General features: G+C 48.5%; 5 protein-coding genes across 5 annotated transcripts; 3 read left to right on the top strand and 2 right to left on the bottom strand.

The window, feature by feature from the left end:
- Positions 1–433: 433 nt before the first annotated feature.
- Positions 434–1,511, bottom strand: PtA15_8A457 (uncharacterized protein; the record flags this gene model as incomplete). Its single annotated transcript, XM_053171889.1, has 6 exons — positions 434–609; positions 678–734; positions 800–928; positions 993–1,091; positions 1,166–1,297; positions 1,376–1,511. The coding sequence occupies 6 exons, from the start codon at positions 1,509–1,511 to the stop codon at positions 434–436; spliced, it is 729 nt and encodes a 242-aa protein (XP_053023108.1).
- A 799-nt stretch (positions 1,512–2,310) lies between these two features.
- On the bottom strand, positions 2,311–2,548 carry PtA15_8A456 (uncharacterized protein; the record flags this gene model as incomplete). Its single annotated transcript, XM_053171888.1, has 2 exons — positions 2,311–2,437; positions 2,511–2,548. The coding sequence occupies 2 exons, from the start codon at positions 2,546–2,548 to the stop codon at positions 2,311–2,313; spliced, it is 165 nt and encodes a 54-aa protein (XP_053023107.1).
- Positions 2,549–12,270: 9,722 nt separating this feature from the next.
- On the top strand, positions 12,271–13,805 carry PtA15_8A455 (uncharacterized protein; the record flags this gene model as incomplete). The annotated part of the gene is made up of 2 exons (XM_053171887.1): positions 12,271–12,364; positions 12,433–13,805. 2 exons carry the CDS (start codon positions 12,271–12,273, stop codon positions 13,803–13,805), a joined length of 1,467 nt encoding a protein of 488 aa, XP_053023106.1.
- Positions 13,806–15,115: 1,310 nt separating this feature from the next.
- Positions 15,116–18,537, top strand: PtA15_8A454 (uncharacterized protein; the record flags this gene model as incomplete). The annotated part of the gene is made up of 4 exons (XM_053171886.1): positions 15,116–15,243; positions 15,325–15,422; positions 15,506–17,235; positions 17,302–18,537. The coding sequence occupies 4 exons, from the start codon at positions 15,116–15,118 to the stop codon at positions 18,535–18,537; spliced, it is 3,192 nt and encodes a 1,063-aa protein (XP_053023105.1).
- A 961-nt stretch (positions 18,538–19,498) lies between these two features.
- On the top strand, positions 19,499–21,484 carry PtA15_8A453 (uncharacterized protein; the record flags this gene model as incomplete). The annotated part of the gene is made up of 6 exons (XM_053171885.1): positions 19,499–19,715; positions 19,786–19,894; positions 19,987–20,232; positions 20,328–20,819; positions 20,887–21,104; positions 21,195–21,484. The coding sequence occupies 6 exons, from the start codon at positions 19,499–19,501 to the stop codon at positions 21,482–21,484; spliced, it is 1,572 nt and encodes a 523-aa protein (XP_053023104.1).
- Positions 21,485–27,111: the final 5,627 nt, after the last annotated feature.

Genomic DNA, 27,111 nt, shown 5'->3' with positions numbered 1-27,111 from the left:
TGAAGCAACAACTCCCGAAGACGGCCTGGCCAAGGAACAGTTGGGGCTGTAGCTCCGAGCAGAGACGGCCGTGGTGACGTCCAAGGTGAGGCCAGCGGGTGGGCTTGCCACCAACAGTCGCAACAGGGCCCAGGGGTTTCTTTGGTTGGAAGACATGCGGGAGATACATAGAAGGGCAACGGCTCAACACAAGAAAAATGGATGTGAAGCAAATGATGTATTTTCAGGAGACCAAAGGCTGAGTGCCCCGTGTATGAACAAGTAATGCGAGGAGTATGAGACGAGCGGAGGAATTTTTGCAAGTTAAATGAGTGTATGGGTTCAGTTGACTAATGCGATGGACATCTGTGGTGACATGGAAGCAACGAGGAGATTACAAAAAAAGGGCAAGACGGTTTCTTTGCAGTGGGAGCTGCGTACCAGAAACACTACTCTAGTTGGTAGGAGGAGTGGTGGTCGGGGGAGTGGTAGTAGGGGTGGTGGGGGGAGTGACGGGGGCGGCATTGTTGGGGCCAGCGTTGGTGTTGAGGGGAACGGAGTTGGTGGCAGTGGTGCCGGCAGGGGCGGCGTCATTGGGGATGTCTTTGACGTCATAACAGGTGTTACAGGCTGGGGTGAATGGGAAGAAATTAGCTCGATGTCGGTTTCTTGGGTACCTCAAGAGTGTTGTGGCTTACATCTGGCTGAATAGCATGTCTTGCAAGAGAATGTCTTCGCGGCCTTGGTAGAGCACACTGACAGACGTAGATTGTGTGGTCAGCTTGGAATGAAAAGACAGCCGGTTTTGAGGGGCACTCACAGTGTGAGAACTTGTCGGTTATGTTGAAGTTGTAGCTGTCGTCGCACGTTACTGATGGTATGAGGTCTTTACCGAGGGTACCGTCGTCGCCTTGTTCGTTGGGCGTGTATTCATTGCACTCTTGGCAAACTGTGATGGATTACTTGGCTCAGCAGGAGCTCGTGTGGTGGGCTGAGTCTCGAGGGCTTCTTACCTGGGTATGTGGACTGCTCGTTGATGGGGCATGTATTGAGGACGCAGATGGCTGTAACCGGTCCACTCTTGCAGATAGCGGCTGTTTGCACAGTGGACACTGCGAAGAGACGATCGGAGAGGTGAGCGGATGGCCACCAGAAATGGTTTGCAAGATTGTGTGGGGGTACTCACGGGTTTGGGGGTCAGGAAGGGCTTGGTTCTGTTTTGCACCCGTGGAAGGGTCCTCCTGAGCCATCTCGGCGAGGTCGCGCTCCGAGAAAGGCAAGAGACTGTCGGTGCAGTTCAGGGTGATGGTCTTGGGCCCTGCAGAGGTAAGCGATGGTGATCATCATCAGCTTGGTGAGTTGTGTGACCATTTTGAGTAGCATTTGGCAGACAAACCCGCGGCGGCACCTGCTTGGTTGGCATTGGCCTGGGTGCTTAGTGGGCCGTTGACGCTGGTGGTGTTGGTGGGGTTGTTCTGGGCAAACACATTGGAGGCGATCAAGAGAGCCGTGGTAAGGAAAGAGTGATGCATTTTTTGTTTTGGATGTAGTGGGGCGAGCGGACGAAAGTCAGGTCGAGTTGGAAGTGTGTGTGTGGGTAGTGTGAAGTGAGTGAGTGGAGTGAGCTGATGATTAAGATTTGGCCGACACTCGATGCTCTTAAGTACTCTCGCCCTTCGCCCTGGGCCACTCCTGCTCCCTTCTCTCTGCTCCTGGGGTCGCGTGGCTTGGGCGCGTTCCCTGGCCGGCTGGTTGCTCGTTGGGTCTGCTGAAACGCCGAAGACAGTCCCATCCTGCCTGTCTGGAGGGGATGAAACCTTGTGGCTGGCTTTCTTTAGCGACACAGCCACTTGTATCTCCCTTGCAACACCTTGGCGGTCTCGCTCCCAGGTGAGAGGAGCTGTACGGAAGCCCTGCTGCGAAACCATCGTGCTATCCCTAGTTTGCCTCGTGTCCCATCTCCAAAAACCCACAGCCGAACATTCCAATCGCCGTGGGCCCGTGGCCCTTGGGCCACAAAAATATTGTATGCATGTGTTCCGCCGCAACAAGAACATCAACATGTCGCTGTTCCGGCCTGGTTTCAGGGTCTGCATCGCATCGCATACATGAGCACGTCACAGGCCCTATTGGGAGGATTTGGTCGAACTTATCCTGAGACAAAGCTCAGGATCTGTATATAGGTTCATCTGCTATCGGGCAATTGTTAGATTCTGATGACCGCACCTTAGATTTCCGAGTCGCTGTCTAGGATTTGGGGGTGGTTATCCCTGGCACTGCCCCCAGACTGATGGAACAGTTGCCAAAGCTTTCATTGCTCGATAATATTGGTCAGGCGGGCGTGTCGAAGTAACTGTTTTTACTTGGCCCATCGAAACTGTCGAGTGGGTGCAAGGCGAGGTCGCGGCGCGCCTGGCCCAAAGTCGCCTGTGTCCACGGGTTGGCGCTTCCAAGCTCGCTGTTGAGTCTCTCTCCATCGAGCCCGGTCGATAGGTCCACCGATCACCTCACTGATGGGCAGTACAGCTCACTTGTCGCCATGAGGGCCACCAAAGAGATTCCTCCGCATTGCAGTGGGCTCTGGCCGGGAAAACAAGGCATACATTAGCCAGGGCACCACGCCCCTCAATTCTTGGTGTCGTGGGTGGACATCGGCATGCACCGAACTTAACAAAGTCCCTCGCTGCTGCGTGTGTCTGGTCTTGCGAAGCAAGCCTCCGATAGCCCTCGGCAGGGACTTGCGCGCTATCACCCCCTTTTGCAGAGCCTAGAATCTGAGTTTGGCTGGGTGGTTTCTTCAAACCATCACAGTTCCTTGCCCTCAAAACTTAAAACCTTAAAAATTTGCTTGGCACAAAGCCTTGCTTCTTGCGTGTCATCCCATAGAATCTGAGTTATGTTACACCACTTCTTCAAAGTGAAATAAATAAATTATATTGGGACTTGGTTAATCGACTACCATAATTTTGACTTCCAACTACCAAACATGGTTTACATTGGGGGAGGACCACTACCCAACGTTGCGCCTGGTTTGCGCGTACCAAAAATTGACCCAGGCACAATTTGGTAGTTCAGTTGGAAGTCAAAAATGGAAATACAAAACGGTAGTTGGATTTATAATTTTTGCAAAAATAGCAAAAATAAAGAAAAAAATCATAACTCCTCATGGCGGGGCCCAAGCCCCGCCAAAATTTTACAGAGGGCAGAAAACCCTCTCAAGAGCATATGGTGAGCTGCACAGCATTAGCACACCTCAGGAATGGGGTGTGCTACTGTGCTCACATTTTTGCCAGTGTCCTACTAAGGAACACCACCAAAACCATAGCCACAGTGCCCCAAAGGGTCCCAAAATTTTACAGTGCCCAGGTTAAGCTCTGAAAAAAATATGATGAGCTGCATGGAATTATTACACTTCAGGAATGGGGTTTGCTACTGTGCACCCATTTGTGCTGGTGTCCTACAAAACCTTAGCCAAACCCATTCCTGGGGTTTTTTAATGCCATGCAGCTCATCATATCTTATCCAGAGCTTAATCTGTGCACTTTGAAATTTTGGGACCCTTTGGTTCACCGTGGCTATGGTTTCAGTGGTATTCCTTAGTAGGACACCGGCCAAAATGCGCGCACAGTAGCACACCCCATTCCTCAGGATTCCTAATGCCATGCAGCTAACCGTATTAATTTCAGGGATTTTTATTTGCACGGTAAAATTTTTGGACCCTTTGGGGCACCATTAGAGAATGTCAACCGGTACCCGGTATGGAGCTCCGCTCGGTGCTAAGCCGGCGGCAGCGCTGGGAGGGGAAAAGGTGCTCTGGGAGCTGCCCTCACGGATGGTCCGGATGAGTCATAGGGATTTGGGTTGATAGCGTTGGGGGAAGTGGTTTTGAGATTTTTTGCCGGGGTTTGGATCCTCGGCGGCGGTTGTGTTGTTGAGAAGGGATTCGAGGAAAGGATTCTTGTTGATTTGATGGACTCTGGGATGGGACTCGGAAAAAGATCAATATTATTGATAACCCCTGACTTGGATCAGAACAGGATGCTATGGCCTCCTATCCTCCAAGTTCGCCAGGAACTTGGATTCCTGGAGGCCTGTCACAGACATGTCATCATCTCCTTGCGCGCCATGCGCGCGCACCCACCGCAGACAACAGAGAGAAAGAAAAGAAAAAGACAACTGTGAGCTCACGCCCCGCGACCTCACCAAAGGAGTCACGAGGATGTCACCAAATCACCTCGAACCGAGTTCTTAGACCCCGTCGACCCGCGCCCTCCTAGTCCAGCAGGGAAGTACTGACACTTCCCCTGGACTAGGTGAGCATTTCCTCTTCTTCATCTTTAAAATTGTAAATAGGAGGGAAGTACTGACACTTCCCCTGGACTAGTTGAAATGCATCCCTAGTTAGGTTCCAGAAGTGTTTCCCTCCAAGGTTTGACCTTGTACCGTGCCCCGTTGAGACCTCCCAAGACGCTCAGATCAGTGAAGCTCGGTCACGAGCTTACAACAACACAAAGAAGAAAAAGGAAGAGAAATAAAACCAAGACCTGAAAACATGAAACCAAAGAGGACCACAAGAAATAAGAGAGGAACCAAGAGAAATGGAAATAAACATGACAAAAGACAAGGAAGAAACAAAAACCAGAAAAGGACAACAACTAGGAATAAACCCACAGACAGATCTGTGTTAGGACCAAGAAAGAGAAGAAGGGGAAAGAAGGGGAAGTGAGAATGAGGAGAGTAGGGGGAAAAGGGAGAAGGAGGATCTGGGAGAATCTTGGGATTTGAATCTTGAGGCTTGAGTCTTGATCTTGAAGATGTTTTTCTTGAGGGTTGATCTTGAAGCTTGACTACCATTTTGACCACCACACCAGCACCCGCGGGCAGGTACCGCCCGCACCCGCCGTGCACCCCCCAGGCAGTGCCGGGTGCCCGTTTTTTTGGAAAAAGCGGTGCGGTACCCGGGTACCGCCCCCAAGTACCGCTTTCCCCCAACGGGTTAATCGGGTAACCCTTGGACCCCCGGCCTTTACCCCGCTTTGAGCTGCCCTCAATGACTGAAAATAGACCGGTCATGGGCCAGGACAGGTCATCAAGGACAGCCCTGGTGCAATCATCAAGGGGAGTAACAACTCCCCTTGATGAATAGTGTGTACTGGCCGTTGGGGGAGTACCCTCAATTACAATGACCAACCTGTTTGATGACCAGAACAGGTTGGTCATCGCTGTTCTGGTCATTGAGAGATCCTCCCCTCAATGACCAACCTGTTTTGGTCATCGAGGGGAGGAACTTATGATGACACATCCATTCCGGTCATCGAGGACCCCCCTTGATGATCTCTTTGATGAAAAAAGCCGGCGGGTACCGCTGGTACCCGCCTAAAAGACTCGTGGTACCCGCCAGGCAGTGCCAGATGCGGTGCCGGGTGCCCGTTTTTGGCAAAAACTGCGCGGGTACTGGTGGTGTAAATGGTACCCAGGTCCGTTTTGACATTCTCTAGGCACCATTGTGGTAGATAGAAAAGTGGAAAAATAAAAAGATTTTTCTATGCCACATAATTACTCATACTAGGCCTCAAGATACCACCAAATGGATTCTACGGCCAATCCCACCCCTAGTCACCACTGGAAGCACCCCTGGGGCCCCTCAAGTGTAGAATTTACACCTCATGGACACCCATCACGCGGCCAGCCCAGTGACCCAGCTGTCACCTGCCACAACCCAAGTTTCACAGGATACAAACATACATCTCCTGTTCAGGCTACACTCATTACATATTAGCTAAATACACTCCTTTATATACATAGTATGACATCATTTACACTGTTTCTGCAGCCTCAGACTTTGTGTATACACTATTTACCCCTGTATGGCAGCTCATGCAGTCCACTGTCACCTTATGCATGCGTTAGAATGTTCTGTTGTATATTCTGACACCATTCATGCGCCCCTGAGAGGTCATGACATCATTTGTATCTAATCCCACCAGCTACAATCCCTCACCCTGTTGTCTAGATTGGCTGAAACCCTAACCCACGAGCCCCTTTGGGGCTCCACTTTTGTCTATAAAAGGAGCTCTCTCCACCCCCTGTGGTCTGCTCCCCAGTTCCTCACCCATAACTCACAAGTCACCCAACACTCATCCACACTCAAATCCTAAAACCCTTATAACAACCCTTATAATAAAGGAATTAAACCCTTATAACAAAGTAATTAAAACACTTACATGTTGCCATTCAAACAGATTTCATCTGGAACAGACCAGACCTATCACTTAATAAAACTTGCCAAGCAGATCTTGGTCGGTCTTGTTGACTGATAACAGAAGGGCAGAGCTTGAAACTCCATCATACCCTTCAAAATTCAGCAGAAGGGTTTCATTACCACTTTTGAGTCTTACACCGTTGCTATAGTTTTAGTAGTTTACCTTAGTAGGACACCAGCCAAAATGTGTGCCAATAGCACACCCCATTCCAGTTGTGCTAATGCCGTGAAGCTCACCATATGCTCTTGAGAGGGTTTTATGCCCTCTGTAAACCTTTGGCAGGGCTTGGACCCCGCCGTAAGGAGTTGTGATTTTTTTTATTTTTGCCATTTTTGAAAAAATTATAAATCCGACTACCATTTTGTATTTCCATTTTCAACTTCTGACTACAAAATTGCACCCAGGTCAATTTTTGGTCCGCAATACCCGGGTGCAATGTCAGGTAGCAGTCCTCCCAACGTAAACCGTGATTGGTAGTTGGAAGTCAAAATTACAGTAGTCAATTAAGAAAGTCCCTAAATTATCAAAGTAAATAAAAACTTGGGGTTTACTGGAGTAAAGTAACAGAGGGCATCCGTGCTCAATAGGGGGATTCACAATTGGATTTCACCAGAAATTTTCAATTTTCTGGTAAGTGAAGCAATTTCCTGCTATGGGCCGCTGAAATAGCTTGCTAAAAATCTTTGGGTTTTTTTGCTAAACCCCATTAGTGAAAGGGGGTTGAGAAATTGACTCCCACAAATTAAAAAATTGACTCCCAAACGCAATTTATGTTGCGCGGACCGCCTCGGCACGTCTTTGCCGGGTCCTTGTGACCGCATTTTGACCCGGGGGCAATTTGGGAGTCGGAATTGTGATTCTGCAATCCCAAACAAGAGTTGGAATTGTAATTCCGCAATCCCAAACGGGAGTCGGGAGTTTAACTTTACAAAAAATCCCAGAAAATAGAGAAATATTTATATCTCCTCACTGGAGCACCCAAAAGCACCCAAAGTTTTACAGCAATCTAGATACACTTTCTAGAAAATATGTTGAGATTTACAGCAGTAGAAACCATCAGGAAGGCCTTGTGGAACAGGGGGGTTAATTTGGTGGATTTCCTACTAAGGCAAACCCCCAAAACCTTATCTAAGGTGCTCCAAATGGCCCCAATTTTTTTCTGCCACAAGAATACACTTATGGTTTTCAAAGTTGGAATTAATGCATGCATAAATGCGTAAATCATAAATTCATAAAAATTCTTTGGCTGGGAAAGCCAAAGATTACTTAAGCAGATTGGTGAGATCCCCTGCAAAAAAAGTTTTATGAATTTATGATTTATGCATTTTTACATGCATGAACTTCAACTTTGAAGACAATAACTCTTTGAAAAATATGCTGAGCTTCACGGCATTAGTAAACCTCAGGGACACCTTGTGTAGCTGGGGGCTGATTTGGTGGATTTCCTACTAAGGCAAACCCCCAAAACCTTATCTAAGGTGCTCCAAATGGCCCCAATTGTTTTCTTCCACAAGAATACACTCTTCAAAACATATGCTGAGCTTCACGTCATTAGAACACCTCAGGGACACCTTGTGTAGCCGGGGGCTGATTTGGCGGATTTCCTACTAAGGCAAACCCCCAAAACCTTATTTATGGTGCTCCAAACAGCCCCAATTTTTTTCTTCCAGAAGAATACACTCTTGAAAGTATTTTGAGCTCAAAGAGGTATTAAAAATCAGGAACACCTTCTATCAACCATGGGTCAGCTATGCTAACCATATATGGTGTTCAAAGTTGGTTTGCATAATTTTATGCATGCATAAATCATAAAATCATGAATTTTTTTTTTCAGGGGATATGACTGTCTGATTATGTAATGCAAAATTTCCTCACCAAAATATTTTTATGATTTTATGATTTATGCATGCATAAAATTATGCAAACCAACTTTGAACACCATAATAGCTGTCAGTGTAGCATGGTGCTGCGCAAATGCGCTATTTTTTAGCGTAGCGTTAGCAAAATTGCGCGCATCTGCGCCAACGCTAATTGCACAGGGTGCAAAGCAATTTTAGGTTTTAACGTAGCGTTAGCGCAGATACGCGCAATTGCACTAGCCCCGCAAAAGAGCGCAACTGCGCCAGCGCTAAAACCTAAAATAGCTTTGCACCCTGTGCACGTAGTCTCAGCGCAGATGCGCGCAGTTGCGCTAACACTACGCTAAAAAATAGTGCATTTGTGCAGCGCTATGCTACACTGACAGCTATGGTTTGTCTAGGTGGATGTTCAACAGTTTATAAAATGTCTGGATTTGATTTCCTTTCTTTCCAGCTACATTTCCACTAGAAATGGTTTCTGGACCCATCCTACAAGTTAACTTTTATGGGACAAGTTATAGCACTACAAGAAAAAGTTGTGCAACTGATGTCAGTTGACATGCAAGATACTCCAGGATAATGGCCATTCAAACTCCACCAAACTACATGAAAATTTTTCTTTTCACAGTCACTGTGCATTAAAGCTGTGTTGAAGTAACTTGTAGTGTATCAAGTGTGTCTGGGCGCATGCCCCAGTCCTGCTTGGCCAAGTGCCACCGGGGGTTGGCCAACTTGGCAATGTCTAGCTTAAATAAGCCTCTCAAATGGAGGGGGGGGGAGGGGCACATCCCAAATGGACTCTCCATACGGAGGCTTATGACTCATGTGATAATTTTTGCCAGAGAGGTTGGGGCTGTTTATACCCTTTTTTCCTTTCACTCTTCACACAGCAAAGACTGGCAAACCTCTGCTGAAGCCCTGAAGGGTCAAGATAGCTTACCATCTTGGCTTCAGATCCCTGTCCTCATAATGAGGATTGGATGTACAAGCTTGATTGGACAAGGCATATTAACCAGAGATTGCATAGCTTGGATCCTGTGGAATTGAATTGAATGAGCATACTGTTTTCCAAGTTCAGTCCAATACACACAATTCAAACAGCCCAGAATACCCCAAAAACCATAAGTTTGGAGGTTCATGGGAGGAGAACACTTGGACTTCCAGGAATTTGTGTAGTGGCAAAAGAAAGGGAGGAGTCAAGGGTGTATCCGCTGCGCTACGCTACAAAAAGCAGCCTTTTAGCGTAGCGCAGCGGTTGACCGCTATGTGACCAGACCAAAAAGCAATAGCGCAGCGAGAACACCGCTGCGCTAATTGCTACGCGCAGCGATTGTCCGCTACCCTCCCAGGGCCATTAGCAAAAGCGCAGTGAAAGCAAAAAACTTGCTACGCTACCCGCTAAATTAGCGGATAGCGGAACAGTTTTATGTTCTTAACATATTTCTATGTGTTTTAAAACCTTTTTCCTTTTTTTTTTGGCTCCCACATGGCATAGAAAAAAACGGCGCTGACCGCTATGTGATCTCTTCTTTAGCGCACTATCTTTCTATTTCTTTTCTGGGAAGATCAAAAAGCACGTAGCGCAGCGATCTGCCCGCTGCGCGTAGCGCTTAGCGCAGCGACCCAAAAATTTGCTGCGCTAACCGCTTCGCTGCGCTAAATGCAGCGCAGCGGATACAGAGGAGTGAGACAATTCTCATGTTCCAAAAGGCATGTGCAGGGTCCTTTGGGAACACACTCAAAATTGGAAAGGCACATAGAATCTTGGAAGATTAGAATCTCTCAGTTCAGTTTGGGGACATTAGTCCCAAGGCCCTCCTTTGGATGTTGCGCTTTGCGCCAGCCCATGCTGTACCAGGGCACTTCAAAGTGGGGGACTTGTGTTAAGTTTGTGGAGATTTGCCTAGCGGTGGTTTTGGGTGTGCCACGCGGTCTTTCAGCTGGGCCAAGTAGGCTTTGGGTGAGTGCCCAGCGCACTTGGCCTTTTCACCCCAAAACTTGGACATTTGCCCAGACAAACTTGATGCACTATTTGAGTCCCCTTTTTGATGCATCATAACTGTAGGTGTTATATTGCACAACTCATATTTAAATGAGAAACACACTATCAGGGCCTTTTCAGGCGTTTGGGGGCATGAATACCAGATTTGCAGGATCAGAATATGCTCATGCAGTTCACCAGTCATTTATCCAAGCATATGCATCCTCTCAACAACTTGTTCAACCTGTCACCCAGAGATCTTGATGGCAGGTTGAACTGGTCATTGAGAAGATTATACAAACTTAGTGAGGCTCAATGACCAACTGGTGTGGTAACTCTGTTTCTGTTCCTACCACCACTTTTATATCAGACAAACCCTCCCCAAATCAACCTTTATTATCTCATATCCAGATTCTACACCCCATTTTACACCTAGTCACTCACTCATTCTACCCAAACTTAACACACCTCCCATGCTTTTGGGGTGGAAGCACCCTCCCGCCAGCACAGCCAGCATAATTACCTGGGGTAAGGTTATCCAATTTAAACTGGGATGAACAAAACCAATTTAAACTTGGTTGATCTCAACTGATGAAATATAAATCCAAGGTACCCCCCTTGGATTTATACTTCATGGGTGAAGATCAACCCATTTTGAATTGGTTGAGTGCATCTCAGTTAAACTGGGATGACTTTATCCAAGACAAATATGCTGGCAGTGCAGGGAGGGACTTGCACGCAATGTTGAGGTTCTTGCGTGAAAAGCACCAGAAAATGGCTGGAAAGACCATTAAACCCCTCATATGACCTCCAACCTCTCCCAAATTTTAGAAGCTTATGGCTCCTTGAGAATCCTGATGATTCCCTACATATTCTGGAATTTTAAAAATTTGAAAAACAAGCCATCAATCAGGTTGAACTCACTTGTGAATTTTGCCAATATGTCACAGGCATTAGATTGCTTGCGGGGGCAGACTACCATCACACCCCTTTCACAACCCTCAAAAAACCTTTAGAGACAAAAAAAAAGGTTTCTTGAAACACACTTACACCACCACTCAAATTTGAGCTTTGGTTGACGTGGGCCCAACGGCGCGGTCGCAGACAGGTCGGCCCAGGTGGGCCCCAACCTGTCTGCCCAGATTTCAACCGCGGGGTTGGATTGGTGTTGAGGATTGGTCAGGCCCAACTTGGCCAGACCCATGCTGGGCCCAACTTGGCCAGACCCATGCTGGGCGCGGGCGGGCCAACCCAGCCAACATGCCAGATCAGCAGAGTTGACAGAGCCCCGCGGTTGAAACACTGTTGGGTGTGCAACCCAGCCAACCAAGGCTGTCCCTGAGCCGCAGCCCAATGTTATTCTCCGGTTGAGCCCACGTTGGGCCAACCAAGAAATGAAACAAAAAAGATGAGTTTTCCGTGTCTCTTTCCATGCATGGAAAGAGGCTACAATATAGGTGAGAAATTACAAAAAAAAAGGTTTTCAACGAGTTGCCCACTGACAAGATTTGGGGAAAACATGAATTTACTATGCTGAATATGCATTATTGGCTAGGAGGGCATCAACATGTTGGATGGTGTAGTCAGTACTGCCTTGGCTGGTCATGCCTCCAGCATTGCTAGAGACAAATGGGTTCAAATTGGGGCGGGCAGGTAATTTTTGCCCGCCCGGACTCAAGATGCTCACTGGAGCCGCACTGCGGTGCCCATAGCAGGCCAACGTGAGGAATTTGCCAACCGTGGGCCCTGCACGTGGAAGAATTTTGGATTTCAAGAAAAGCCTTGAAAACCAACTTGCAAAAGTACGTGCAAGCATGCATGGCCAGCTTTGAATCCCCCTGATATCAGCAGTACATTCCTTCCTAGTTCTTATAGCTATTACCAATGCTCATCTTCATTATGGACATTCCTTGAACCTTATACCTGTTACTTCTGCCCATCATTACTTTATCTTCTAACATTTCATATACACTTCTTGGGCATTGTACCTTCTTCAAGCTCACTCAGGCAAGAGAGGGAGTTTCTGACTCAGGCCTGCCCGCGGGCGGCCCGGACCCGCCTGATTGGTAAAGGTGCACCGGGTCCCCCGGCCCATGAAGCGGGGTATCCTGCTAAGCTAGCTGGTTCGCAGCACCACTTTCACTTCTTTTTGATTCGAAAACGATCGATTTATGTATGTACCTACGAGATGGCTGAACAAGATGAAATCGTACCAGTGAGACGAACAATCGCCTCCTTTCGATCGAAAAATCCGGATGGAAAGTCACCACAAGAATATCAAGGTGTGCTCCGGGAAAGACTCCAATAACTTATCCTGAACATCACCCGTGCTGACGAGTGTAATCTTCAGCAATTTTTCGACAAGCCATCAGGCAATTGTATCACCGAGTGTCCACGCATAAGAAGCGGACGCTGTCCAATCCGATATTGAGGACTACTGTCTCGGACCCTCCGGAGGGGATGTCAGGAAGCGAAACCGCAAACCGAATGGCGCAGACGTTCTTACCGATTCTGAAATACAAGCTCAGGCTCTTGCCCATCTTTATGGATCCATTGGACGCGAAAAGTGGCACGAGCTCGTGGTTTGACGCGATCTTAAATAACTTGATAGAGATCGATGAGATTCTGGCAGAAATTGACTCATCCGTCATCTGGATTTGGAGGACGTGGAAGCCTAATCAGGAAGAAAAACCGGGCCCTCGCCAACTGTCCTGCTTCAAAGGCAAAACGATCACATACCGAACCCAGGATCTCTTGACTGGCGAATTTTGTCGGGTACTCATAACATGCGACACGTTTTTTGCCGATCACAGTTTTCCAAGCCCAGCAAACAGCGACCACCCAATCGTACAGAAATGGGACACCCTTGCCACTCGCACCACCACGTCGGCTACGCGCATCGATGCACTAATTGAATGGATCCAGCAACCTCTGTTGCCTGTGGCCAAAGAAGAGTGGCAAGAGATGGTGGACCAGGTCGACACCTTGTTGAAGACGTTGCTGAAACACCTGAATCCGCATTATCACCAGTCCGCCAAAGGTGGTGAATCGGACTCAGAGGAAGAGGACATTCAACTCCTAACTCCTACAGCAATGAAGTTCACTCGGGCCGGTATTCCATACGTCAAGATATGTCGTGCATTTCTTTACAAACTTTTGCGACCGACCCAGGGTCATGGGTTGATTTTTGTTGGGTCATCCATGGACATCGAAGAAGCCCAACTGAAAAGGCTACTCTTCCGTACCAACGAGGCGCTGAGACACTTATACCAGTTCGTCACGGAGATGAAAAGTTTGCCGAGCCACCGGCGAGGTCTTGTGGATGCGTCGATCAACCTCCAGGGGGAAATGCTCGAATGCATATTTGCTCTCAAAGACTACTGGAAACAATTGCCGGAACGTAAGGATCCTAGGATTGATCAGCAAGCGATTGCAGAGGCTGGTCAATGGATCGATGATTGGGAAACGCTTTTGCATCAGTCTGTTTGCAACGCATGGGAAGCCGCTGGTTGCCAATACCCTTGGCCAGACCCGGAAGACGAGCCAGACACCGATGACGGCGGGGACTTGGACGAGTTCGGCGGATTTGGTCGGCTGGGCAGATTTGATGAGGAGGATGAGGAGGACGAGGAGGACGAAGAGGGCGAGTCTGGAGACGAGGACGAAGACGAGGAATCTGGAGACGAGGACGAAGAGGGCGAATCTGGAGACGAGGACAATTAGCATGCCGAGGATGAATGATGATGAGGAAGAACCTGTAAACAAGAAATAAGCTGGCCAAGCCAATAAAAGCCCAACGAAAAGGATCTTGCAATATTATAAGCCATAATTCCTTGCCATAGCTTTGAATATTATACTTCTGTAACAAACATTAAGGCTGAAAGTCTCCTTCTGAGCAAGTTCAAGGTGCATAAACGTATAGACTTTCGATGAGTGCAAAGTACAACTTGGCTGATTCCAGCCTATCAGCCTGCAGTCATATTAAATTGAAAGTGGTTGCCACGCGTGCTGTTTCTTCACAGCTATGTCCGCCCCAGGAGGAGCAGCTTGGAAATAGGTGCAAGTTCTTGAGGCCGCTCGGTCTATGTGGTTGTACTTTTCCTTATGCCTCTTCCAAGGTTCCTTTTGAGCCGGATATCTCGCGTGATTCTGCTTTCCAAGCCCGAGGGTAACCTTTGCTCGTTCACATCCTTCTGCTATGTATGTATGTACCTCGCCAGCTTCTTAATCAGGCGGCAACATGCGGCTCTTCCCGGCAGGGTTTGGCAGGGCCATGGCGGGGTTTTGTGAGGTATGTAAGAGGCGGAGCTGAACCGTGCAGATGATTCGTCTGGAGTTGGATGGATGGATGGAGTGGATGTGTGGTGTTTCAAGTTGGCAGAACCACACGCTGCGCACCCCCCTTGCGACGATCCCATCCACAACTTTTTCCTCGCTGGGGATTGCTGCTCTGTCAAGGCCAGCCCTTCTGTCCGCTGATTCGCGCTCAGACACGTCAGCCGCTTCGATAGATACATAGCCTCGACGTTCGGCCGGATAGTTTGCAGTCATTCCTCGACAGCTCGCGTCGAACGGAGCTCACTCAGCCTCCTCGAGTCTCGACGGCCAGACTCGAGTGTCTGTCAATCACAAGCCGAGCTATTCCCAGCGAGAAGACGCGTCGTTGAAGTCTGATTTCGGAGTTTGTAGATATTCTTTCCACGTCGCCTCGGTTGGTAGGCCAGAGTGCAGGCTCGATCGCAAGCCGCCCAGCTGCATGACACCAGGCTAACTCCAATCGGCACCCTTTCTACTCCCAGTCCGAACCTCCCAGAACTCAACCCCACTCGGCTCTCGATTCCCTGGCGTCTCTGAGCGACCACAAACTTTCATCACCCCCGCCTGCATATCGAATCCTGCCAGCTCGCCCCCGCCCTTCTCCGCCCCTGCCGACGCGTGACGCGAAGACATTCAGCCATCAACCACACCCAAAGTCCGGCCCAACTCCGATCCATTTTGTCTGCACACCTTTTCATCCACCCACCTGGCCGCAGATGGCCACTCTCCACAGGCGAACACCTCGCCGACAATTCTCTTCCCTGCTTTCCTCTGCATTCTTGCTTCTGTCCTCTCCTGCACTCTCGGCCGACCCTGCTTCACATCCAGATGGCTCTCAACCCCGGTAAGCTCGTCTGCTATTTTTCCAGCAGAGAAGCTTGGAACATCCACTGACGTGCGTAACTCATCTAACTTGTGCATCCAGATGGGGACAAGCCTCCCTTCTTCTATCAGATAACTCGCTGTTGGTCTACGGTGGAAAGTCGCCCGCAGGTGGAGGATACACGTTCAGCAGCTCTCCCAGTGAGTAATCTGGCCCCCTGCTTCAGTCGCGAGAGTAGTTCGCGTATTCTAACCAACATCACTTCCTTTCTTCCGCATACTAGATACCGACGATCTGATTTCTCTTTCTCTCAATAGCTCATTCTCCACATCATCTCCCCCATGGCAATATCTCTCCGGCTCCAGACTATCTCAAGGATCTTCACAGCTGGTCTCATACGCGACTCTCGCCTCCTTGGTGGAACCAACGGCCACCGATCCAGGAATCATCCTATCCTTTGGGGGGGATGTCAGCTCTTCGCCCAACCTGACAGGCACCGATAGTTCATGGATCATCAATCTACCTCCGACTGGCCCGAGCACCCCCTCGACGGCTCCCGTCAAGCTCACACAGCAGGATCCTACCTGGGCTCAGCAACCAATGCGCCGGGTACGTCATACGCTGATCTCGGCCTCCAGTCCAACTTCACTTCGTCTGTGGGCTCTTGGAGGCCAGAGGGCAGATGGCAGCCAGACCGTACTCGACGAACTATGGCAGTATGCCGCCCCTAAGTCTACCCCACTCCAAGGCACCTGGTCTCAGTGCTCTGGCGCACCATCACCGACCTTTGATCACGCTTCCGTCGCAATGCTCGACTCTTCAAATCAACTCAGAATCTATGCCATGGGCGGTGTGGGTGCTAACAAGCAAGGCTTGGATATGTCAAATCTTTACCGATTTACTCCCGACCTCTCTTCAGATAAGTGTACCGGCAGTTGGGAAACGATTCCGCTGCGCACTGCTTCAGCTCCGACGGCCAGAAGGGGGCATTCCATAGTCAGCCTATCAGCCACCCAGATCTTGCTCTATGGAGGCGCCTCAGCAGACGGCGAGCGCGTTTACAGCGATCTTTGGCTTCTAGACCTTTCTGCGATGAGCTGGAGTAATCTGAACCCGGGAGATAGAAACAGCCCTGGAGCGCGCTGGGGACATACCATGGTTCGATTGGGCAGCAACGTCGTCGTGGCATTTGGATTCGGTAGCTTGGACACGAGCCAGGCTGCGTCATCCAACGTTGGGATCTACGATTTGCAAAACCTCAAGTGGTCCGAAACCTACACACCTTCCACAGCCGATGGCCGACCAGCCGCACAGCTGCCCCGTCCAGCCGACCCAGCCGCCCACGACCCGAACAGCTGGAAAGTCCCCGGGTCGAAAGACACCGTCAAGCCGCTCCCGGTCCCGCATCCGCATGACCCTTCCTCGCCGCCAACGACCGGTAAAATCCTGGGCATCACCTTTGGGATCCTAGGCGCACTAGTTGTGGGCGTGGGCTCGGTGGTGGCATACCGTTACCAGAAGATAGTGAAGGGTCGGCGGGCAGTTGCAGCCGGCGCATACCGACAAAAGGCATATGGGCCAGACTTTGGGGATGGCGATAGCCAGAACGATGATAAAGTACGACTGGTGAACCAGGAAGACAGTCTGCACGCGGCCCACACGATCCCGCGAGCCCGGGCAGGCATGAGTCACCGGCTGGAAAACACCGTCCCAGGTCCGTTGAAAGCCTTAGCCGGAGTCGGCGTCGGTGTTCGCGCGCTTTTGCCCCACAACAAGCGAAACAACAAACACAACGAGCGCTTCGATATCCTGGCTGATGAAGAAAGCGAGGTCTGGGTGTGCACCGAGTCCGCCAGCCTGTCCGGCTACGACGCCAGTAGTCCTTCCTCTAGTTACAACCGTGATAGACCATTGAAGAAGTACGACGAATGCTGCACCGAGCGGGTTCGGCTGCCACCCCCTCCACCTCTGCCGATGTCCGAAGTCAAGCAGAATCTTCCCTCCCTTGTTACTGTAAGTCGACTCTCACCATCACTTGCCTTGAAAACAACCCTGGCCCTAATTTCTTTTTTGTTTCAGACGCGTGGTGGCTTACGAATTTGGGATGGGATCGACGAACCTGCGGAATCCCAATGTGGATTCGGCACCTCAACTAGTTTCCTTGGTGCCTCGCTGGCGCCATGGAGTGATGACGGTCGAGGCCCCTCCTCGGTTTCAGAGTATGGACAGTACGAGTGCATGCGGGATTCCTCCGCACAGATGAACTCGATAGGTGGCCGAGGGTCGACCAGCTCCCACTTCCAACAATCCTCTGGGGAAAGCTCCTCGCGACATGACCCTTTTGCCGATCCTTGCCCTGAGGAAGCCGGTCATCATACTCGAGAGGAGTCAGGATACTCGACCATTGAACTGGCGGATTCTTCCCGAGCGAGCAACGCAACATACGTCGCACCAGCCAACGAAGCCGAGACGGGAGATCACTGGGGACACTCGGCCGCGGGCCTATCAACCATCAGTCTGATCAGTACCCCTGCCAATCCGTTCTTGTCACCAAAAACTCCTGAACGCGTCGGCAGTTGGTGGGGCCGGTTCAACAAGCATATTGTCGTTGATCACTCAGAGTCACCCGGTGCCATTCATCCCATCCGCGACCCAACACCGGCCCCTCCGATTGCCCCGATACATCTCTCCAAAAAGACTCCGGAGCTAGCCGAAAACGTGATCGATGAGCACGGCAGATCCCGGTCTGGAGACGTCAGTCAGCTCACCCACACCTCTCAGACCTCCATACAAACGGCTACTTCGTCCATGATTGAAGCCGCGACAGCACACATGACGGTTGTCCAGCGGCTGCGGTCGACAGACAGCAGCAGGATATCCGACTCGTCCTCCGTGCCCACCAGTTTTCAGAGCCTCAAACCAGCGAGCATCGCGTCCCCGACGATCCCAGAGTGCGAGCTAGCCACTGCGGGCCTGCCGCCGCTCGACATGGCCGACCGTCCTCTATCGCCTCGGCCCAAGGGCCCCCGTCTCAACTCGCCCGTCCTCGCCACCACGCCCCATTCGTCGATGCTTACGATGGTCGACCCGCTGACGCCGGTCGAGCAAACCTTCGTCGAGCGTCCGGCCGCCAGACGCACCGAGACCGCCGGCTCTGTCGGCGTCCGCGCCATGGTCAAGCAGTTCGAAACTCCCGCCCCCACCCCCGTCTCCGCTGAGCGCAAAACTAAACCTAAGCGCACCGGCGAGCGGGTCAAGGTCGAGCGTAGTCTGGTCAAAAAACCGCTGCTCTTCGTCGCCAATCCGGATAAATAAAGCACTCCATCAATCAATCGTTGTATACACATTGACTAATACTCGCCATCTTGCTTTGCTCTCTTCTTGACTATCCTATCTATGCATCCCACTCAGACAAAAACAAAAGGGAATACGGGACGCTTCTCATCAAGTGTGGCCGGCTGCTGTTGAATCGTCGCTTGTTTCTTTGTATCCTCACGCCGCGTTCAACCAAACGAAAAAATGAAAAGAAGAATCCTTGATGACCAAATGTATCCTACCTTCCCCCATCTCCTTCACATCCAATGACTGTCTCTGTCCAATCCCACTCCTCTCACATTTAAACATCCTCGGATTTTTTTAACCCTTTATCCTTTTTTTGTTTTCCCTAATGTATGACCAACTTGTCATTTTGTTGCCTCCCTCTTCTCTTTGTTAGACTTTCATCTTTTATTTATCCGTAACTATTATCTCTTGTTTCTTCCGACCTTCCCCCCCTTGATTGACAAAACAATCTCACTTTGGCTTCCTCCATCTTTTTTTTTTGTATCTTTTCCACTTCTTTCTAGTAAGCAGGCGGTTTACGGTATACATACTACTCTTCCTCTCTCTAATCACATTTGTTTTGTCTTTGATTGAAATCTTATGTATTATTATTTTGTTGTACCTTCATGGAGACTTACTGGGGTTGCAGGATGATGGATGATGGATCTGGGAATCCGGAATCAGACGGCCCACTCCTGGGGCTCAGCACGCTTTCCGATAAGTAATCTGAAGATGAAGCACATTGGGCATGAAATATTAGGGAAACCCTCGGGAAGATGGGGATTAGGGGGGAGTTGGCTTTAAGGTTTTGCGCGGAGATAGAAGAGAAGAAGGTTATTGTCTGAGAGATACATATAAAAATATTTTGTATCAGCACTTTCGAGGAACTGTATAAAAATATTTTGTATCAGCACTTTCGAGGAACCCAAGTTGTTATTTCGGTGCTTTCTTCGAGATGAGCCAACCGGAACCCTCACCCACCTCGACCCCAACCGAGTACAGGTCTTCTCCCTCATCACCCATCGCAAGCAGCAAGCAATCAGCACTGCTCCATCGGCTTCGGACCAGCACTCGGGACCTCTTCCCCCGCGAGCGACGTTCGTTTATCGCCGACACCACCAGCGCCAGTAAGAAGAGGGCCATCATCTCAATCGCCATCCGCAAAGGATTGTGTCAGTCATCTCTTTACTTCCAAGCGCTCTGGGAATTGGAAACTGATCTCTCGCTCCATCTCTTCATCAGTCGTCTTCTTCTCCGTACATGGCGTCGTTAGTACCGCGTTGCTGGCCTTGGCCCTGGTGCGCACTGGAAGAGTCAAACATCATGCTTACTCGGTCCATCGACCTGGCCAGTAAGTACAGGGCAAAAAAATAAATAAACACCACCATCAGACCGAAGATCGAGGATGAATGAATGGATTTTCTTTTTCTTTTTCTTTCTTAGACAGCGAGCGGGAAGCCGATTGATCCAAGTCTTGCTGCAGACCCTCCGATCATCCTCGACGGCTCGCCTGGCCAGTTGGTTGGGCTTGTACTCTTCCCTCTGGACACTCACCTACTCCTTCCTCAGGAAATCTCAGCATAAATATTCCGAATGGAATGCGTTCATCGCTGGTTCCCTCTGTGGGGTCTCCTTCTTTGCCCAGCCGAAAGCCGATCGAAAAGAGATTGCTCCCAACGTCCTCTGTAGGTCAGTCACCATCCCTAATATATCTTAATCTTCGCTCTGTTACACTCTACGTTTTTTTTTACTCCAAGTACAAAGCTAACATTCCGTTTCTTCAGAGGCCTCTACTCGATCCTTATGTGCTATCCCCTGTGCCATTTCAAACATGCAGACTTGTTATTGTTCGCCCTTTCGAATGCCCAGATCGCTATCGGCTATCTACTCTATCCCACCAGTCTACCGGCCTGGTATGTCCACTGGATCTCGCGGGTCGGAGAACTGAACCCGCGATATGTCGATTTGAATCGACGGCTGGACCGCTCACTCATGCCGTCTAATAGCAATCTTCTCCAAGACCATCATCGACTCCTCTCTCGGGACTCCCATCCTCGCACCTGGCTTAACGAAAATCGCATCCAATCCTGGCTCAATCAACCCGACCCAACACTCCGTATGGGCGCGCCTTGCGCTTTAAATCACTTTCGGCATAACAGTTGTCTTGCCTTCAACCTCCATCAACTCCTGAAGACTATCCTCAAAATGGCACCTACCTATGCCATCCTTCACCTCGTACCCGCGCTCATCTTTCGCTCAAAGCTCTTAGTAAAATCGTATGTTTCACTTCATCACCCTCTTTATCTTTGTGATCGTCGACTGATCTTGATCATGTGTATTAAGACCGATCACCTTCATGAGCTCGATCATCAAAAAAACCACCTCGAGTGCCCTCTTCCTCGGCACGTTTGTCTCCGTCGTCCAGAACTGCTTTTGTCTACCTAGTCAAGTTTACGAGCGCTTTGGGATCGTCCTCCGCGGCGCTCCGTTCTACGGATTGATGGGATTCTGCACGGGCGTTTCTCTGCTATGGGAGGAGCCTAAGCGAAGGGGCGAGCTAGGTAAGCGTCTTCTTTGGATGTGATTATAAATATTGCCAGATCAAGAAGAAGAAAAAAGCCACTGAGTTTTGCAATGTGGATCGTCATCAGCACTGTACTGTGCCCCCAAAGCGCTATACTCGTTATGGGCGGTTCTGAAGGCCAAGAAATGGGTGCCCCGAGAGATCCCGATGGGCGACATCATTGTGAGCTCGGTGGGGTGCGGAATGCTGATGCATTGCTTCATGAACCGCAAAGAACGTATGCCCGCTTTGGCCCGGGGAATCATCTCCCAGATCGTCGACCCTCACACTCCCGATCGCACTAAGAAACTCAACCCGCTCCTGAAGAAATCCGACGATCCCCCTCCTGATCAACTTCCCGATTCCAAACACACTTGATCCCCCCCCCTCTCTCTCTCTCTGTCTTAACTGGACACTTATTTTGCCGCCTTTCTTGAATCACTTTTGTCAAGCCTTCGCACTCAAAGACAAACAAACAAAAACAAGTTGCAGCTATTTTTCTGCTGTTATCAGTTTTATCATATTTGGTTTTTATTATGTATGAACTGTTCTTCTTTTTTACATACGACATTATCTTTGTAGCCATTCTTTTGTTCGTCCCCTCCTCCCATTAGTCGAAGTTCAGGTTTATTTTGGTATACAAGTGCACATAAAGTGACACAATAAATACATGGTGGTTCACCAGGAAAAAAATGTATATAGTCTGTTGATGACAAGTGACATCATGCCAGCTCCAGCTAGCTACCCACCATCTATCCCAATCTCCCAACTGTTTTAACCTAACCTGTTAGGTCACAGTCTGTGACACTTGCCCGCCCAAGACTATTTAGAGCATCAGCATTGGTGGCTAAGTCAGTATGGACTAACTAGCTCGGATTATCCTTGGAATAAGCTAATCCGATTGGCCAACCGCATGGGTGGGGATTAGAGCATCTGCATCTGTGGCTAAGTTAGCCCGGATTAGGGCACTTAGTCCACCCCCGTATCCGCATCAGCTTGGATCAACTCGACCCGGAGCTCCGTTTGGAGCTAGTGGGGTCTAGATGTAGACCCCACTAGTCCTCAGACTAAACACAACATGCATATTCATCATGCTCAAAAGCATGAACTCTATGTGTTTAGGTGCCCAACACATAACATACCGGCACCTAAACACATGATCTCCAACAGCCTCAGACCTGCAAATCTGCACCAATGTGGTCGGCCACTTGGATTAGCTTATTCCAAGCATAATCCAAGCTAGTTAGTCCATACTAACTTAGCCACCAATGCTGATGCTCTTAGCGGGTCCGAGGCTGTCAGAGGTTATGTGTTTAGGTGCCAGTATGTTATGTGTTGGGCACCTAAACATATAGAGTTCATGCTTATGAGCATGTTGAATATGCATTTTGAGTTTAATCCAAGGATTAGTGGGGTTTACATGTAGACCCCACTAGCTCCAAACGGAGCTCCGGGTCAAGTTGATCCCAAGTTGATCCAAGCTGATGCAGATGCAGGGGTGGACTAAGTGCCCTAATCCGGGCTAACTGAGTGCTGCATGTGGATGCTCTTAGAGCTTGGAGAGCAAGCGTCAGACCTTTTTCTCCACTTGCATTGTCATTCTATTCACTTCTATCACTTCAGGTCACAAGCCTGTAAATCCTGCTCTGCCAAAAACCTCTCTGTACTCATCTTAGGTAGCTTGGTCTTGAGCATAATCAGCCTGTGTTTCTTCTCTCCAACTATGTATCTTCACGGGTATCCCTGTCCAGGGTGTAAATCATGCCCTTGTTTGTTTCCCCAACATTTTTGACATTTCCTCTCACCAGCCAAACAGTCTATCTGGATCTCCGGGGGCTTGTGGTTGTTGATCCAGTCAACTGAGTTATTTCCTGCAATTATGGTGTTCAAAGTTGGTTTGCATAATTTTATGCATGTATGAATCATAAAATCATAAAATCATTTTTGCAGGCAATATGACTGTCTGATTATGTAATACAAAATTTCCTCACCAAAACATTTTTATGATTTTATGATTTATGCATGCATAAAATTATGCAAACCAACTTTGAACACCATAAATCCCTATTACCATCTCTGATCTAAGAAGAACAAGTCTGTAGTGATAAAGCAAAGCAGTTGGCCAAACTGTGAAAGGGGATGATTTCTTCATTCTTTTTTTTATTTTTGAAAGATTGTTACAGGGAGAACGGTTGGGAATGAGGAGATGAGACCAGCACCAAATGAAAGCTGAGGTCCAGAAGTGTTGTTGGCTCTGGGGCAGGTCCACAGGAGCTGAGGGGGAGGCTGGGTGAGGCTAAAAATTTTCCCCCCAGCCATTTGTGATTTCTTTCTCAGCCAAATTGTTGACTTTGTCCACCAGTCCCTCCCTCCGGGCGCACCAGGGGCGACTTGGGTTAAGTTAGAGCTGACTCCTAGGGACTTCACGTCCCTAGGAGCGTTACAAGTTCAGCCCCAAACAAGCCATGTAGCACACACTGGACAGCACAGGCCACAGAATTGGTGAAATGAAGAAACTGGAGTTCTCAAGAAGAATTGATCAGAGGAACTGGTGAGAAAGTTCCGAGAAACCCCCGGCTTCCTATTGGTAGCCCGGCTACAGACCCAGAAACTCCAGTGCGGCTCGCCTGTACTGCCAGATTGGGCGGGACACTGGGGCAAATCATGGCTCTCACCTACCCAGGAGATGCATATCAGGCTCTGCTACCCACCACTCACCAGTGCTCCCCAGCATCATCCCCTTTGGAGTGTTCTTTCTCAACAAATCACTTTTGTTTTTGTAAAATAAAACTAGCTCAATTTATCGTTCAATCAGGCACCGTTCATTCCTGTCAAATCAAGTATTTACATCCAAGAGGGGGATAACTTTTCTGTTACTCAAGCCATTGATCAGCCCAAACCAACCTCACGCTTTGTTTGCTCAATGCATGCCATGTTTTCGAAGCGCCAACAACTAGTCTCTCTTGTTTTATGCTGCTTTCAAGCGGTGTACTACAAAGGTATTTTCATCTATATCACTTCTCCTAGATGATGTATTCGGAATTGGCAAACTTGGGGGTTCACTGAATTTGTGCCTCAAAACACGCGACTCACTTTCTCCATGGTTTTCCTCCAGGTGCTACGAATCGATTCCTTTCGGGTTCCGGAGGAATTTCAGAAAACACACGCGTAATTTCTGCTTCCCAAACAGCCGCGCTTCCAGTCGCCCGAAATCGTCAGCTACATTTCTCCCCGCGTAGACTTAAGCTCAAGAAGCAATAGAAACCGATTTTTTGTTATTCATCTGTCAGAGATACAAGTCGTGGTCAATTCAGTTCAGGAACGACGTAGTAAATGCCATGACAACATTCTCCTTTCAGCATTCCCACAATTTTCCAAACTGATCTTAGAAACATTGGAATAAACACCAGGGCGACGAGCACTGAATAAGGAATTCGAAAGTTTGCGCAATGAGCTTTCAATTTTCAAGAATCAGGTTGAAAACAGAGTCGTCCCTTGGACTTGGTTCCACTGGAACTCGGATGTAAGAACGGAGAGGAAACGCACAAAGGAATGGAATAGGAATTTACGGGAAACCCTCGAACAACTCGGCGAGATTTGTCAGCTCATATATCTTGCTAGGTAAGATCGGTTGTTCAAGCTCACTGAGAAGCGGTTAGTGCTTGCACCTCACCTGCCGTCACCAGAAACGCCCTACGATCGCATACAGAAAGATTTCGAAAGATTTTACACAGGAATTGAGTTTGTATTCTATTCAAATCTATGTGTCGACCAATTTTTATAAATTGAGATTTCCAAACGATTGCAACCTTCTTCCAGATTAGATCAACCCCATAAATCCAAGAGGACGAGCTACACAACACCATCCCAAAAATTAAGCACGAACGACAAAAGACTTTACGCCGGATCTGCAAAATTTCTTGCAGGGACATTTGCTCAGCCCGGACAACTGGAAGGGGATGTTCTGGATACGGTCATGGATTGCATTACATGGGGATGGCTCAAAGATTTAAATGATCTGTTGCACAAAATCATGCCAATTGAAGTGGTGCGCGATACATTTCGCCCCAAAAGATGGTATAGTGATAAAGTTGGGGAAGTCCTTGTCGTCCAGCAATCGGTGTTCAGAACAGTTGAATTCCTCTCTGAAAGCAAAATGATCCCGCAAAAACATCTCCAGAAGTTCTGGGAAATCAAGGATACAAAAGAATTGGCTGAAATACATGCCAATGCAGTTTGGAAGATTTTGCAACAAAGCTTCTCAAGTCACACCCATTTTTTGCACTTCCATTAAAATTCCAGCATGTGGCTCCTCCGCAAATGTGTCGTTGTGGTGGTCTAGCGGGTGCACTTTTCAGGATCAAGGGATACGGCTAGCGTAAGACTCAAGATTCCTCAAGACCCTCCCCTTTTCCTTTTCCCCTTCACTTTCTTCCTTGTTTTGTCTTCTGCTGCTTCCTCTTTCACTCTCCTATTCTCTTTCTTGGTCCTAACACAGATTTTTCTGTGGGTTTATTTCAGCTTTTTTCTTTTATTGTTGTTTTGATCTTTGTTTTCCCTGCTCTCTTTTCTTTCATCTCTCAGATTGTGGCTCTCTTTCTTTTTCTTTTTTTATTTCTTTATCAGATTTTCTTCAGTTTCATTGTTGGTTCCTTCTTCAGAGCTTTTGTTTTGGTGTTGCTCTGCCTTCTTTTCTTTCTTTCTTGTTTTCTTGTGTTTGGTTTGGTTGTGTAGTGCGGGCGCACGGCGCGCGAGGAGATGATGACATGTTTGTGACAGGCCTCCAGGAATCCAAGTTCCCGGAGAACTTGGAGGATAGGAGGCCATAGCATTCTGTTCTGATCCAAGGCGGAGGCTATCAGCAATTGATTTATTTTTGATCCGATACTTCCTGATTCTGCGCACCAAGCCACAATTCCTTCTCCCAAAAACAACCCAACCAATCGCCGGCAAAGATCAACTCTCCGCTGTACCTCAAAAACCACTTCCCCAGCTATCAACTTCGATCAAACTCGACTCTCATCCGGACCATTCTTGAGGGCAGCCCTCCAGGCACTTTTCTCCTCCCAGCGCTGTTGCCGGCCTAGCACCAAGCAAAGCTCCATATTGTCTGGTGAACATCAGCTATTGCAACTTTTTTTAATTCAGTTACAGAATGATGTCCCTAATTCTTACTCTGAAACAGTCATGGATTCACATATACTAGAGTTTAAGGCGGCTGCTCCGCAGCACTTTCAGGGGCACATAATCACATTAGATGGTTGGCCTCATTGTCTGAGCAGCCCCATCTACATATCTTCAGCCCCATTGCTCCCATGTCACATGTCTCTTTTTGGAAGTTTTCTGCATGGGATGAGGCGTACCATAAATTCACCAGATTGTGATTATTATTAAAATATTACTGGGTTTCTTTTCCTCTCTTTGGTTTGTAGCTTTGTGGCTGAGGAAGAAGTTCAACAAGCTTTGCTTATCATCTGGAGACAAATAAAGTTTGCAGGACATGATGGAAAAGTGGAATGCTTTTTGAAAGTGGGTAGAAAATATACCCCCTTCTTCTCCAGGAAGCAAAGAGAAAAGTGAAAATTCAAAGCTACTCTGACTCATGCTGATGAAAAAGAAGACTGTTCCAACAAGTTGGTTTGCCATATAAAAACCTTGAGATGATGCCTTAATTTTTTTCAGTTTGTATTCATTTGGCAAGGCATTTCTTACATCTTTGGGGTGTCATTTTACAATATACACATCTCATGAACTCTTTTGGAGAAAAATGCTAGCTCATTTTGTATGTGAGGTTATTCAATTCATTAAGCATTTCTTGATTGGTATCTTTAGTTTCTTCCAATTAACTTGACACACTGACCAGTAGCAGGATGAGGATTAAAGAAGAAATCCAAGCCATAACACTCAACAAGCTGTTGGAATTTCATGTCTCTGGCTCTTCTTTCCCCTTTCTGTCATATGCCACACTCTTTCCCTTTCCCTGCAGATGCAGATGTAGTTCACCT

The sequence above is a fragment of the Puccinia triticina genome, chromosome 8A (assembly GCF_026914185.1).
Source record: "Puccinia triticina chromosome 8A, complete sequence".
In the NCBI taxonomy this organism is placed as follows: domain Eukaryota; kingdom Fungi; phylum Basidiomycota; class Pucciniomycetes; order Pucciniales; family Pucciniaceae; genus Puccinia; species Puccinia triticina.
Note: the sequence above shows the minus strand (reverse complement) of the source record. Positions and strands in the feature narration are given on the sequence as shown.